The sequence below is a fragment of the Notamacropus eugenii genome, chromosome 1, assembly GCF_028372415.1.
Source record: "Notamacropus eugenii isolate mMacEug1 chromosome 1, mMacEug1.pri_v2, whole genome shotgun sequence".
Lineage (NCBI taxonomy): Eukaryota > Metazoa > Chordata > Mammalia > Diprotodontia > Macropodidae > Notamacropus > Notamacropus eugenii.
This window is the reverse complement of record NC_092872.1, coordinates 162,433,042-162,448,846: the sequence shown is the minus strand read 5'-3', so window position 1 is coordinate 162,448,846 and position 15,805 is coordinate 162,433,042. Positions and strand designations below refer to the sequence as shown.

The 15,805-nt window shown below is 36.6% G+C and overlaps 1 protein-coding gene across 6 annotated transcripts in view; it reads left to right on the top strand.

Annotated features, from left to right (window-relative positions):
• Positions 1 to 15,805, top strand: part of CHD2 (chromodomain helicase DNA binding protein 2) — a 122,559-nt gene that overhangs the window by 93,498 nt on the left and 13,256 nt on the right. For 3 of the 6 annotated variants that reach the window (XM_072617362.1, XM_072617354.1, XM_072617370.1), the window contains 7 exons: positions 3,609 to 3,747; positions 3,970 to 4,120; positions 5,259 to 5,381; positions 6,516 to 6,644; positions 7,140 to 7,280; positions 8,276 to 8,410; positions 14,917 to 15,095. In XM_072617362.1, coding sequence (XP_072473463.1) covers positions 3,609 to 3,747; positions 3,970 to 4,120; positions 5,259 to 5,381; positions 6,516 to 6,644; positions 7,140 to 7,280; positions 8,276 to 8,410; positions 14,917 to 15,095 — 997 coding nt within the window. The remainder of the gene's footprint in view (positions 1 to 3,608; positions 3,748 to 3,969; positions 4,121 to 5,258; positions 5,382 to 6,515; positions 6,645 to 7,139; positions 7,281 to 8,275; positions 8,411 to 14,916; positions 15,096 to 15,805) is intronic. The other 3 variants (XR_011968859.1, XM_072617379.1, XR_011968861.1) reach the window with 3 other exon arrangements.

Here is a 15,805-nt window from a genome sequence, read left to right as displayed (position 1 = left end):
AAATAAGAACTTAAGAACTCAGATCAGCCCCCTGTCTAGAGGACTTATGATGAAATGTGGTAGCATGAAAGTATCTGGGCAATTTTCATTTATGATTTCTTGAAGTATATTATCTAGGCTTTTTTTTTTTTTTAAAAATCATGGTTTTCAGGGATACTTCCTACCAAGAAGTTTATAAAAGAAGAACAGTAATATTGTAAAACAGCTTTGAAAGGCAAGAACTCTGATGAATGCAAAAACCAGCTCTATCTCTTGAGGAACTTTTCTGAAGCATTTTGACAGGGAAGGTGAGTGAGAGTGATACCAACAACAACAGAACCAGAGACAGACAGACAGATGCCTAGTGAAACATTTTTAAATTGAAAGAACCACAAATAAGCAGCACAGTTTTGAAAGTAACATGGAGAATTATGTAGAATTATTTCTTTTTGAAAGAGCAAGCTGTGTGGGAAATGGAGATTTATGGTTTAGTAGGGAATTCTCTTGCTGTGTATATACTGAAATGCTCTTTTAAAAAATTTTTTTAAGTTCAAAATGAAAAAGAAAGGAGATATCATTGTGTGTGAACTAAGATCTAAATTTTTTGCATTCCTTTGATGATTAAATAACCCTATCCTATATTTAAAGCAACCTATCCTATATTTAAAGCAAATATGAATAGTTTAGCAAAACAAATTTGTACAGCGGTCATGTCCAAAAAATATATGTATTTTAAATTCTGCAGTTGGATTCCATCACTGTACTGTCACTAGGTAGTTACCATACTTCATCATATGTCTTCCAGATAGGTGGTTGGTCGGAGTTCTTAAGTATTTCAAAGCTATTTTTCTTTACAATATTGTTTTCATTGTCAAAATTTTTTGGTTCTATTCACTTCATTTTACGCTAGCTCATGCTTTCTAAATTCTCTGAAATAGTCTTTTTGATCATTTCTTATGGTGCAGTAACATTCTATTGTATTCATATAACAGTTTATTCAGCCTCCTCACGTTGATGGGCACCTCCTTAGTTTCCCTTTTCTCTTCCTTTTCCCCTCCCCAGTACTTTCTGTTCTCCGTTTTAACTTTCCTCACCTGCTTCTGTGTTGTTTTTTTCTCTGTTTTTTCTCTGTTGAGTATTTCTAAAGTAAACTGTGTGTGTCTAACCCTTTTTCCAAATTATGGAGAATAAGTTCTACCCTGTTTTTTCTTCCTTCTAATGCAAAGGTGGGGAACCTGCAGCCTGGAGACCACATGTGGCCTTCTAGGTCTTGGGTATAGGCATTTGACTGAGCCCAAGGTTTACAGAACGAATCCTTTTATTAAGGGGATTCGTTCTGTGAAGTTTGGATTCAAAGGGCTGCACTTGAGGACCTAGAGGACCACATGTGGCCTCAAGGCTGGAGGTTCCCCACCCCTGCTAAAGTATTACTTTATCATCTTTCCCTTTTTTTCACCTCTTTTTCCCCCAAAATTGATTAATTTGCTTTCAGTTTTCAGTGATCACTTCCATAAGTTCCAGATTTTCTCCCCCTCCCTTTCTCCCCAAGACGGCATACAGTCTTTTATGAGTTCTACGTATATATTCCTGTTAAACACATTTTCACATTAGTCATGTTGCATAGAAGAATTAAAATGAATGGGAGAAATGAGAAAAACAAAACAAAAACCGTAACAAAGGAAAAATAGTCTGCTTCATTCATTCTTGGGCTCTGTAGTTCTTTCCCTGGATGTGGATGACGTTTTGCATCATGAGTCTCTTTCACCTCTCAAAACCCTCAGAACAAAGCAGATTCCTTCCCCAGCCTCTTCTCTCTCTATATATATTTGGAAGACATTAAGGTTCTGACAATAAAACTTGCTTCTCCTCGCCCATTAGAATGTTATCGCATCATCAGTGTACAGCCTTTCAGAATTGCTTGAATAAATTTCTCTCTCTAAGGTTTTTCTCAACTGTTCTGTTTGCATTTCAAAGTTTCTACTCAGTTCTGATTTTGTATCATAAGGTGTATTTTTTTTTTTTATCCTGTAGGATGATACTCAGCTTTTCGGCATAAATTATTCTTGGTTATATGCCAATGTTTTGCTTTTTTTAATATTGTATTCCAAGATCTCCTTTCATTTGTAATAGAAACATCCAGGTGTTGTGTGATCCTGACGGTCCCTTGGTACTTGAACTGCTTCTTTCTAGATGCTTTCAGTATTTTTTTCTTTGATCTGAATTTGGACTGTGACATTCCTGGGACTTTTATGAGGTGATTTTTATTTTTATGTTGCCTTCTGATAGATGTAGGCAGTTTTCCTTTATGATTTCTTAAATTATGTTATCTAGGCTTTTTTAAAAATCATGGTTTTCAGGAAGTCCAGTGATTCTTTTTCTTGAACAGACATCATATATCTTACATTCCCTTCTATTTAGAAAAATCTTTCTGTTGTATCATCACATTTCTTATTGTCTGATGGAGTCATTGATTTCTCTTTGGTCTGTTTTGGTTTTCAGGGAGTCCACTATTTGGATAAGGCTTACAGTTTTCTGTTCTAAGTTATTTTTTCTCTTCATTCTTTCCTCAAGAGTTTTTATTTTATTTTATTCTTCATCTCTTCATTTCTTCTAAGTATAGTTTGTATAGTTCTTTGGGAACATTCATTTTTCCTTTGAGACCTTGCATTTATTGTGGAGTTATTCTCTCCTGCTTCGAATTTTTGGGTATCTCTGGATCCATAACAATTCTCAGTGCTTGGTATCTTCAGTTTACTCATCCTTCTGGCCTCAGTTCTTGTGCCATGGCTGGACCCTACTCCTTCACCTCCAGGGTTTTGTCTTTGCTTAGAGCCTGGGTAGTTTTTAACTTCCCTTGGATCTTTGATATTCAGAGTTCTGGTTCTTCATTATTTAGTGTTTCATGTCAGAGTATGAGGGATCTTAGAATTTCTGGGCCTGAGTATTCTATTCCAAACATTGCCAAACCCATTTACTTCCAAATTCTGGCTTTTTTGGGGAGTCCTCCATTCTTGTTACCTGTACAAATATAGAGTCTTACTTGCTACAAGTGTCTCTGGCACTTCTCACTGGAAAACTTTTGTATTGTTTCCTGTATGTTGGTACTGTATTCTAATGGATTCCTTTTCCTGTTGCCTATTGGCCTCTGACTGAATTTTGTGCAGTCTTGGAGTGGATGAAGTCGCTGTAGTTTCTCTTTGGATTTATTTTTATTTAGTATGGTACTGTCCTTAGTTTTGTGCTAGAACAGGCATGTGGGAGCTGTACTGCCTTCTTCTGTTCAGGAACCATTTTGTTTGGAAGTCCTATTAATTTTTCAACATCTCCAAAATCCTCTTTTAGTTATTAATTTTGAAAGCAAGAAAAATAAATCAAATATTAAAATTTGAAAAATATTACCATTGGCTAAAGAAATTTTAAATATTTAACTTCTAAATTGATTTGGGGATATTTCCAAAAATGTTAATTGAATATCTATTTATACTTTATACCTGTGAACTAATCAGAGGCAAGGAATCTAAACTGAGGAAGTAAAAGCTTGGGAGAAGGAAGTAAATGGTTGAGATATTTTACTCTTACGTGTTCCATCATAGTTGATAAAACATTTTTTTGAAATTGATGTTCCCCAGGAAAAGGACCAGGGAAAAGAAGGGGTCCTACTATCAAGATATCTGGGGTTCAAGTCAATGTTAAATCTATTATTCAGCATGAAGAAGAGTTTGAGATGTTGCACAAATCTATTCCGGTGGACCCTGAGGAAAAAAAAAAGTGAGTATATATTTATTATGTGCGTAAGTGAGGTAGACTTTACTTTGAAATGTTTTGTACAAATGTTTACCATTTTCAGTGCATTTTAAAATAAGTTTAAATTACATAATAAATTTCCTTAGTATATTAAAATATTACGCCTGTGCCAGTGAAAGTTTCTTTTTAAAAAATATTCAGAGAAATTCCTCAATGATATTCTTTTTGCTTTTATGATTCCTCCAGATACTGCTTAACCTGTCGTGTCAAAGCTGCACATTTTGATGTAGACTGGGGAGTGGAGGATGATTCTCGTCTGCTGTTGGGCATTTATGAACATGGCTATGGCAACTGGGAGTTAATTAAAACAGATCCAGAACTGAAACTAACTGACAAAGTAAGTAGCTCTGTAAGATATTGAGCAGATTTTTTTAAAGTATTGGTAAATGATTCAATATTGAAGAAGTTCATTGACATTTAACATTAAAATCTGAATAATTTTGTGAATGATTTCTTGTCGTTTGTTCACTTTGGAAACACCCATTTCTGGTGGAATATGGTAATTGTTTTACAGTTGAAGATCAAGGAGAAAATGCTAACCAAATTCAAACCCTTTTGAAATTGTGGGAAAGACTTAGATATTGTTCTAAGTAGAATTTTAAACATTAGATTTGTCAGTGGTCAAATACCCTTACAATTAATGCCAGAGAAAGATTTTTTAAGGTCCATTTGGTGGCTCATTATTTCAGGTGATATATTCAGTACAGGTAAATTCTCTCATCATACACAGACACACAAAAGTGTGAATAGTTTTTTGGCATTTTTTTGTAATGGCATTTGACCTTCAGCTGAAACCTATTTCTTGACATAGTACAAATTATTCTACCTAAATGTTACAGCAGTGGTTTAAAAAAAAAGTGGTGAGGAAAGTAGGAAGGCTTAGATTTCAGCAGACCAGTTTCAGTGTTGTGCTCCTGGCAGGGCTTTTCCTGGCACGTCAAAACAAACCAATGCTCATCAGTGTGGTTTTTTTCAGAGGGTTAAAACACCCTGCCATAAACACTGAGTTCAAATTCAGTCTGGGCTAACAGGTCCAAATATTCTAGCAGGGAATGGATCATATCCTGGAATAGCTCAGTGCTCTCTGGCAATGCTCTGAGAAGCATTTTAAATCTAAAATGAAGCTTTAACCTAGCTCCAGGGATTCCCTGCTCCTGGAAGGAGGAAATCCACGACGGCTGGGATGCTCTAGCAGATGAAGCCAACAAGCTCCCCCTACCTGAGTTGTTCTACCCTGTTAACAGCACAGGTAGGAGCCAGTGGGAGAGCTGGATTTCTCCATCCCATTTTGTAAAGTGAGAACAGCACGTAAGGGATTTTAGTGTTTGGGAGCCCTGGAAAAGAGACAGGTTCTGAGAGTTTTTGGGGGGTGGGGAGGGAAGATCATTTTGTTAATATTGTACTGCGTTAGAGTATTTCTTGGCCTGCTAACCTCAAAATGGGGATGGTGGTTCTCTTTTTTTCTTTTTCCAAAGATATTACCTGTTGAGACAGATAAAAAACCTCAGGGAAAGCAGTTACAAACTCGAGCTGACTACCTGTTAAAGCTGCTGAAGAAAGATTTGGACAAAAAGGAGTTGGTTAAAGAAGGTGAAGAGGTAGGTGAAGTTGACCAGTCTTTTGCTGTTCCCAAGGGAAAACTTCCATCATTAAATTTTTATTTTGTAATAATGCTGTGGATATCACAAAAACCAGTCTTACCATAGATTGAGTCTTAGCTCCTTAAGTTCCTCCCAAAGATAGATTTCTCTGAGGTTTCAGAGGATTAGTTTTATCATTCAGTAAAGAATTTGCTAAACCTAAGTTGATATTTATGGAATTTTAATGAGCCTTTGCCTTGTGGACTAATTAATGGCTTATCAGCCTTCTTATTCGCCAGTTACTCTGTCCTTCTCCATCTTTCCCCTTCTACCAAAACACTGCTAGACTAGGTGTTCTGTCACTTTTTTAAAAAAATGACTACAGTTTGGATGTAATATTAGATTCTTGTAGTGGGAATAGATTGGGTTCTCTAATCTTGCTACTCACTACATTATGTTTAGCTCTTGGTTATTCTTGATAATGGGCCATAGAAATGGTATTGGTGATTTAAAAGGACAAATGAACCAAAAACCTGTTTTAGTAAAAAACTTCATCCTCCTCAATGAAGCCCATTGACAAGGAGACTAATGAACTCATTTAAGATTTTTTATGTTTCCAACCATTCTTTGTAAAAAAAAAAAAAAAAGTAGTTATGAGTATTGAAGTGAGGCCAAGTCGCATAACAGGAGGAAGGAGCAGGAGCAGTGGGAAACCTAGTTGCCTCTGGCTTATCAGCCGAGGATCAAGGTACCTAAATGCTTTTAGGAGTTAACACCATTTCTTTTTCTGAAGCTTGCTCTTCGCTTATTCCTTTTGCATCTTGGCTGATCTGTGTTTGAACAGTAAAGTGGCTATAACTTTAAGGAGGTTTAATCTTATTCCAGGCTGTGTTTATGCTCCAGCTACATTTTTGGTTAGTTGTTTCATCTTTAGTTATATCTTTAGCTGAGAACCAGCTATAAAAAATACAGAGAGGCTCATTAACAGAAAATTAGCTCTTAGAATTTTGTGCGTGTGTGTGGCCAAAGCAGTTCATTCAGTTGTTTGCTATGTATTGGTAGAGGAAGTACCCAAATGGTGGAAATCACACATACTTAAAGTACAAATATTGGAGTAAGTTTTACCATTAGTGGTTCCTTCCCTTTCAATAGACCAAATTAAAGAAGCGAAAGCCCCGTGTGAAGAAGGAAAACAAGGCTCCTAGAGTGAAAGATGAGCATGGAAATGAATTCTCATCCCCTAGGCATTCAGACAATCCATCAGAAGAGGGGGAAGTCAAGGTAGGGGCCAGATTTCAGTAGTTTAGAAACTTATTGTTGTGGGCTTTTATAGAGAGAGTGGAAACAATCCATAGAATGCTCCTGTGTCTTAAACTTAACTAGTCAGAGAAGAACAGAGTTTACTTTAAGGAAAGGGAAAAAGCACATTAGAGACGTTCACTTTGTAATTGGTTGGGGATAGTAATCTGGGATCTTATCTTGTCATTGCTACAGAGTTTCAGGTACATTTTGGAATGGTGATTATAGGCCAGAATTGATCCGTGTTTACACAGCTGCAATTAAAGACAAAAGGCGATAGGTGTGAACCTACTCAGTGATCACCAAACATATGAAGTGCCTGCTGCACGCAGGGTACTTAAAAATAAATATCTTTTTCTAAAAACAGCAAGTGACCTTGGAGCTTTGTTGTGTTTTCCTAGATACCACACAAGTAAAGGGCTGAATTAAACTTTGTGACAAAAACTCACAGTCATGTGGGATTTCTTTGATTCTTAGGATGATGGCTTAGAGAAAAGCCCCATGAAAAAAAAGCAGAAGAAAAAAGAGAACAAAGAGAACAAGGAGAAACAGATGGGTTCCAAGAAAGAAAAGGAAGGAGATAAGGAAAGAAAAAAGTCAAAGGATAAGAAAGAAAAGGTATTGTTTCTTTTTTATACATTAGTAAATATGCATCATTTGGAATTGTCTTTTAGAAGTTGAAAATGATGATGAGATTTTCATTTTTGGGGTCTAGAGATACTCTAGTGATCTAGAACCTTTCTTTCCAAAGAAGGGGAACACATTCAATACTCAGCATTTTGTGGAATTATGCTAGGTGTTTATGTTGGTTTTCTGCTATGTATTTTGGGGTGGGCATCTGGATCAGGGAAGAACATACACCTAGAATCCAAAAGGCCACGTAGTGTAATCCCCTCAATTTATAGGTGAAGAAATGGTCTGAGAGAGGTTAATGGACCTGCCTATGGTTATTCCAGTAGCATTCTGAGGTGGCCTTTTGACACTGGTCTTCTGACCCCAGAGTCAGTTCTTGTGTGACAGAAAAAGGGCCAGACAAAAGAAAACTTAGGTTGAAATACAGGTGCCTGAAGCAGTCATTTTAGTGGAGAGCAGTGTCCTTGACAAACTATGGAAGGATCTGATAACCTTTGATTCTCTAGCTTGTGGTGGATGAGAAGCACAGAATGGGGGAAGATATGAGCTCTAGGAGCCTTATTTTAAGGGCTATGTTTGACTTCAGCAAAGCTAACTGGTAAGAATATTATATCTGGAAAGCACAGAATCTCTTGGGCCTTTACAGGCGCTGCTTCATTTGTCACTTCTGGATTAGTTTCGAAGCATGTTTCTTTCCTGGGTGGGGGCACAGATGTAAATATGTATTTTGTGAGACTTAAGTTATCTTTAGGCATGTAAATGGCAGCAGAGCAAACTGATTGCATTATCACTCTCTGATGTTTAGGATTAACTAATTTCATTCTTCACTAGTTGGTGGGATGCTGTCCAGTATTTCCCTAGAGCATAGTTTGTCCTTTAGTGGTATGACAACATAAATGTAAAGACATTTAATGTCTGAGTTTCGCATAGTGATTGCTACATAGAAGAAAATAACCACATTTAATGATTTCTTTTTAAAGCCTAAAGCAGGTGATGCCAAAGCTGGAAATAAATCAAAAAGAGCTCAAGGTCCTGTCCATATTACCGCAGGAAGTGAGCCAATTCCCATTGGAGAAGATGAGGATGATGAACTGGACCAGGAAACATTTAGCATAGTAAGTACTAAACCCGGGATAGCATAGGAATTCCTGAAACAAAGGCTGAGTTATTTGTTAGGGCTGTGTTCTCTCAGTCTGTTCATAGATTCTTAATCTAGTAGAATAAAAATTCATTTAAATTCCTAATATGGTGCTTTTTTGGGACCTGGTAGAAAGAAAAGACATTTTCTTGTTCATCCTTTCTTAGGAAAGGAGTTTCTATCTTTTCCTTTTTCTGTGTGAGAATGTTGAATTATCCCTTAGTGGTATTTGCAGATCAGAAAACAGAAGTTCTTAGGATCCTGGGAGAAAGTTACTCAGAAAATATTCACTGAAAGACAAAATCTCAGGTGAAGATTGCTAATCATGTGATTCTGCTAGTTGTTATACCAAGTGATAGCTAGGTGGTACCATGGATGGAATGCTAGAGTCAGTAAGTCTTGAGTTCAGATCTGGCCTCAGACATTAGCTATCCTGGGCAAGTCACTTAACCTCCATTTGCCTCAACTGTAAGATGGGGATAATAGCAACATCTACTAGATTGCTGTAAGGATCAAATGAGGCAGTATTTGTAGTAGGGACTATATAAGTACCTGTTCTTTTCTCCTAAATAAAACAAACAAAAAGGGAGGGTTCTTATGCATCCATGGACTTACTTATTTCAAATCTCTTCAATAAATTATGTAAATTTTTGTTCCTTTTTTTTTATCCACTTAAATAATGGAATTTACTGATATCTGTGGAGTGGAACAAGTATTTGGATGGTGATATTTCAAAAAGATGAGTAATATGACCTTAAAATATAGGTAAATGAGGTTCGAGACCATGGTTCTTTGAGAAGTCCTCTAGTATTTTATACTCCAAGGAAATACTGGCAAATCTGATTGATCTCATAACAATAAAATGTGCTGTATAGAGCTGGGGAGCTAAATAAATATTTTTTGAGCTTAGCTAAATTGTCTTGGTAAGTACTACTTTGTGTTTCTTCAGAAATAAGGCCAGGAAGGTGGGAGGAATCCATGGCAGCACTTCAGCCTGTCATTCCAACCCCTACTTTTCAGTCTTCTCCTACTCCTCAGAATTATAGAATCAGAAGTTTTAGGGTTGGAAAGCATCTCAGCGGGCACCAAGTTCAATTTATACCTTAGCTAGAATCCTAGGTACATCCTGCCTTGGCAGACTGTTACCCAGCCGCTACTTTTGTGCCTCCGACAATGTGGAGCCCAACACTGCCCTTTTCTGGATATTACATCACACCTCGATTTATGACTCGCCTCACGTTGTCCTGGTTCTTCCCTGGGTCTAAACCCTTTCCCATGTGGCAGCTCTTCAAGTATTTGACAACAGCTGTCGTCTCTTCCCTCACACCTTCCCTTTTCTAAGTTAAACACCACTAGTTCTTTGAAATAATCCTGATGGAGCATGGACTCAAAGGTGTGTACTGTTCTGGTTCTGGATCCCTTTGTCTTCCGTATCATTGCCCTTTCCAAACTGTGGCATCCAAACATAACTAGATGTGAGCAAAACAAAGCAAAATTATCTATTCTTTATCCTTGGAATCTAAGTTTCTCTTAATGCCATCAGCTTTTGGGGTTCAAAGTGTCATTATCTTCGTTCATGTTAAGTTTACACTCGACTGAAACCCCTAGATCTTTTTTGGACAATTGTTGTCTAACTGCACGCATCCTGTTCTAGTTATGTTGATGTTATTGAAGACTTCATCCCTGTGGAAGTCCTGATTCATCCATGTTTTAGCCTGTCATGGTGTATTTTGGGGATCCTGCCTCCATCGTTTTAGTGTCTTAGTTATTCCTCCCAGCTTTGTGTCATCTGTAAATGTAATAAGTATGCTATCTGTGCCTTTATCCAAGTTTCTGATAAAAATATTAAGCAGCACAGATCCCTAAAGCATTTTACTGGAGAGATGTCTTTTCAAGTTGAATTTCATTTTATTAGACTCAGCCCAGTACTCTAGTCTGTCAAGATCCTTTTGTATCCTTACTCTCATCAACTGTGTTAGCTGTCCCTCACAGTTTTATGTTAGCTGTAAGTTTAAAGAGCATATGATAAATTCCTTTATCTAAATCATTGATAAGAATGTTGAATAGCAGAGGTCAAGAGTAGAGATTCTTGGGCTAGTACACTGGAGAACTCTTGCCACATGGATCTTGAGATGTTAACTAATATCATTTCAGTTCATTGATCCAGTGAGTTCTGGATCCATTTATTATCTAATCCATATTTCTCCATATTTTTCACAAAAACATCATGATACATTATCAAAAGCTTTGTTAATGCCTAAGTAAGCTAGATCTGCAAGATTCTTGTTATTTATTAGTTAAGTAATCCTATCAAAAAAAGGATATGAAGTTAACCTGAAATGACCTGTTCTTGATGAAGCTATGCTGCTTCTTTGTGATTTACTGTTTCCCTTTCTAGATACCAACCATCTTTTAATGACTTATATTAGAGTTTTCCTAGGAATTGGAGTCAAACTAACTGATCTAGAGTCTCTAGATTTTGTTCTCTTTTTTTGAAAATCAGGATATTTACCTTTTTCGAATATTGTACTGCCCTCATTTTTCATGATCTTTTAGATATCATTCACAGTGATTTGGTCATCACATCTTCCAGTCATTTCAGGATAGGAGAATGTTGTTAATTTGAACTAGGTGTTTTGAATTCTTTAAGGACCACTAGGTGTTTTCATAATATCTTCTTACTTAGATATCAACTTCCTATTAGTAATTTTTGTTTTGTCATTTCCAGTGTACAAGTCATTCTCTTTTACAAAGAGAATGAAATGAAATAAAAATTCACTAACTCTGCCTTCTGTCTGTTGTCAGTTATCATTCCGTCTGGCCCAGGCAAAGGTCAAACCTCTTTGATCCTCATTTTTCTCCCAGTATGGCTAAAAAAAGCCCCTCATATATTTTTAGTTAAAAATTTGAACTTAAAACATCAAAAAAGAACATTTCCACATCAAAAAAGAATGTTTCCATAAACATAACAGAAAGCAAAAGTTTTCTATATGAAAATGTAAGTGTATTTCATATCACTTTCTCCTTTAAAAAATACATATATATGTGTATATGAATATGTATACAAATAAATTTTACACAAAACTGCTTTGAAAACTGCTGCAGGTCTGTGGTTCTTTTTGTTTTCTTCTGTGCATTTTAAACTGTTTCCGTGGTTGTTACCTCTTTATTTATAATCGCTGTTGCTATTCTCCTCCCTAAAATAAAAACTGAGAAAGAAAGAAAATAACCCTTGTGACAAGCAGGCATAGGCGGGGAAACAGCTCCTTGTGGTAGGTGTGTCCAGTCACATATGCCTCCTTCTGTGCCTTTCTGTCAGGAAGTAGGTAACATGCTTTTATCGGTCATAGTTCCATTGAAATCTTGACTGAACGTTGCATTGATCTGAGTCCTTCAATCTTTCGGAGTTGAATGAGCATGCCATTAATGGAGAAAAGGCATATTTTCCCAGAATTAGTTTGTTTTTGCCCTTCTCCATTTCCATTTGATGTTGATCAAAATATGTCATCGGCCAAAATGCATTATATCAGTTACTTTTATGTATAATTAAGAAATGTGGAAGGGAATTATTAAAGAAAGAAAGCTACCTGACAGTAGTCAGGAGTGGATGAACCAAATCTCAGTTTTTAATTGTGAATGTATTGTTTTCCTTGGGAGGACAGTTCTGTAGTAGGGTTGCAGGTTCTCTTTTTGGTAAACAACTCCTTTCTATAGCTGGAATACATCAATTATATTTTAATCCTTCATTTCCAGCTGTGCAGGTGGATCTGTTTCATTGACTGACTTCTCATTAAATCCAGTTCTGGTGTCTCTCACTGACAGACCCTGTCGTTCACAACAGGCTTTCATTAATTTACCATTAATTAATCATTATTATCATTATTAATTATTATTATGAATTATCATTCATTAATGTGCCTTGTGATCTTAAACTGCATCACAGAACCATCTTGCCCTGCCACCTTCAAGTTAATGTGGTCATTGTTTTCAGTCTTGAATTTCTTCCTTTGCTCCTTCTTGATCATGGTGAGTCCCACAGCCTTCTCTGCCATCACTTCACAAAAGAGACATTACGATGGTCCACCTCAAAGAAATGGGACCAGTAGCATCTGAAGGAGGAGGACATTATTTAGATGGTTTAGTGGTGGGATAGAACTGAGCTCCACTGTTTCTATATACTTTGCTCTTTTGATTATCTAGCCCTTGGTTTCAATCTGGGCAGTTTTAATTTGTGACTTCTTAAAATATACTATCCAAGTTTTTTGTTTGTTTTCAGGGATTCCAATGATTCCTAAATTATCCCTCCTTGACTTGTTTTCCAGGTCAGTGGTTTTTAATATCAGATATGTTACATTTTCTACAGTTTTTCCAGTCCTTTTATTTTGTTCTAATATTTCATACTGTCTGAAGTCATTGATTTTTGTTTGGCTATTCTAGATTTCAGAGTTCATTACTTGTAAGGTTTACCTTGTCTCAGGACAATATTTTGGAATTCTTGGACCTGTGGCACCAGGCTGGTTTCTGTCTGTTGCCACTTCCTTGCGCTGGCTAGGTCTGTATCCTTAGGGTTTGTAATTACCCCTGACTTTCTAGGGAGAATCCTTCCCCCTTGCTTCCTCCGGACGTAGAGTCTTATAGGCTACATGTGTCTTGGGCCAGTCTCTGGTTGCCCTCAGCTGCGCTGATGTTGTCTTCGTCTGATAGCTTCCTCTCAAGTTGCCCATAGGCTTCTAATTTGTCTCTTGTGTAGTTCTGGGGTAAAAGATATAATTTACTCTAGTTTCTCATTGGATTTCTTCATCATTATTCATTCTGATGAATGAATGAAGACTGGAAATAGATATGTGAAAGCTCGGATGTGTTCTTTTCATGCAGTCATTTTGACCAGAAGTGCTGCCCTGCGTATGTTTACCAAGTTAGATTATGTAGATCATAATGTAGCAACTGACACATCCTAGAAGTTCACAGAATATCCATTCTTTAAGAAGCCTGTAGTCAAGCTCATGGCCACCAAAGCTTATATAGAAATGTGCTAAGTTTAGGCACAGAGCTTATCTATTGTTTGATTCTTTTTCTCCCAATATAGTTACTCCTTACCCTGCTTTTTTGTATTTTTAACAAATCAGATATTTATAAACCCAGAAAGCAGATGAAGTATCTGATTTACTCAACAAATATTTGTTGAATGATATTGACACTAAGTTTTAAACTCTCTAAAATCATATGGACTCAATTTAGGTAACAACAACATTTCTCAAATACTGTGAAAATTTACCTTTTTTAGCTATATTGGTAGGAAAATGAGGATCAAGGAAGAGATAGGACCTTCACCTAAGTTTTTACATTTCTTGGCAGGAATTTGATAACATGGATTTTATTAGACTTTGTTCTTGAATTCTGTATTTTGTGATCTTTGGCATGTCTCAGCTGCCGTTTTTCTTTCTTCAGTGTAGTTACAATCTTTGGAATAGAACTTGATGGATATACCTGAGTAGGTTTTCTTTACCTTGTCTTTTTAGTTTAATAGCTTTCTGATTAAATTGTCCAGACACCAGAAACATACGTTTTGTCAGCTTTACTCTTATTCTGACAAGGACCCTGTCATTCCAGTATTTTATACAGAAATCAGAATCCCATTCTCAGTCAACACTTCACTCCATCCTTTCATATCCCTCTGCTCTCTCTATCCTCCCCATCAATAATTGCATAGTACTAACCATACATCCTCAAGTCTATTACATGAAGGAAAAAGAATGAGTGCCAGACACTATGAAGCATTTTACAAATATTATCTCCTTGGTTTACACCATTTCCAAACCCTGAATTTTCTCTTATTTCAACCTATTGAAATCTCAGCCATCCTTCAAGACTTTGATTAGATGCTTCCTCCTCTGTGAAGCATTCCCTGAACCCCCAAGTCCCCAGTTAAAATGATTTTTCGTTGGACTTCATAAAGTACTTGATATTTCTCTTAAGCACCATCATGATCAATTTTGTTTTATATTAATTTGTCACGTATGTGTTGTAGCCCTCACTATACTGTAAGGCCCTTTAGAACAAGGTCTCTTTATCTTCCTTAGTGCCTAGCATAGTGCTGTGCAAGTAGTATGTGCTTATGAAATGTTTGCAGATTTAATTTATATTTCTCATAGTGTTCAGTCAAGTATTTATTTAGTAAATCAAATGCCTCATCTGTTTCTTGGCTAAAGAAATATCTGACTTGATGAAAATTTGCAGCACTTCTTAATTTCCTGGCTTTTTTTTTATACTTCTGCTTTGGTTGCTCCAGAGAACAGTACTATTTAAGGGATATGGGGTTGTTTTTTTGTTTTGTTTTGTTTTGTTTTTTTGTGTCTTGCCCTAAAAGTTTAGGGCCTAGATTCTAGGCCCTTCTCATTTGAGAACATCATGCATTAAAAGCAAGGGAGTAGAAGATTTCTGTGTAAAAGTATAAATAATCTCTACTCTGTTGCTCTACCCCAGTGCAAAGAGAGAATGAGGCCAGTGAAAAAGGCTTTGAAGCAGCTGGATAAACCAGACAAGGGACTCACTGTGCAGGAACAGCTAGAGCACACCCGAAACTGCCTCCTGAAGATTGGGGACCGAATATCAGAGTGCCTTAAAGCCTACTCTGATCAGGAGCACATCAAACTGTGGAGGAGGTAACTGAACTTTGCATTTAATCTGGCTGTTCTGACTTGGCCAAAAGGATTTTTTAATAGGAAAAATGTGAAATGCCAATATAATGTATTCTCCCAACTATTCACAGGAAATGTCATTGAAGGTGTAGCTATCTTCTGAACCTAAGCTGCACCACTGATATATGGAACCAGTGATGTCAGTGATATTGACTTCAGTTGTTTCTTCCAGAAACAGACACAGAAATTCACAGAAAGGAGTCTTCAGGGCTGAAAGAGACCTCAGACTAGTTTAGCCTGGTGCAGTTCATGTTATGTCAGTATCCAGATCTAGAATGGCCATTGATATTAGTTCTCTGCTATCATGTTATATCAAGTCTATTATTACTATATATTTTTTAAAATGATAATTCAGAAGGACAGCTTTAGGTGAAATGATCAGCCCAAAGGTGTAAGATTCTAAGCTTCATGTGTTATTTTTGTATCTCTCCTTATGCCAAGAGCTGTGTTCTACACCGAGTGTAGAACAAACAGAATAAATGTTGGTTGAGTTAGAGTGTGGAACTTGGTGTGCTGAGAGATGTATGTGGTAATAGTTTGGGAACATTTTATCAGCTTTCCAAAGGAGGTAAAATTAAGTTGCTTTTCATATTTATTTTTAGTAAATTATTTTATAAAGATTTCTCTATAAATTCTGTATTTAAATAGGACTGTCTTATATAACATATCCACTT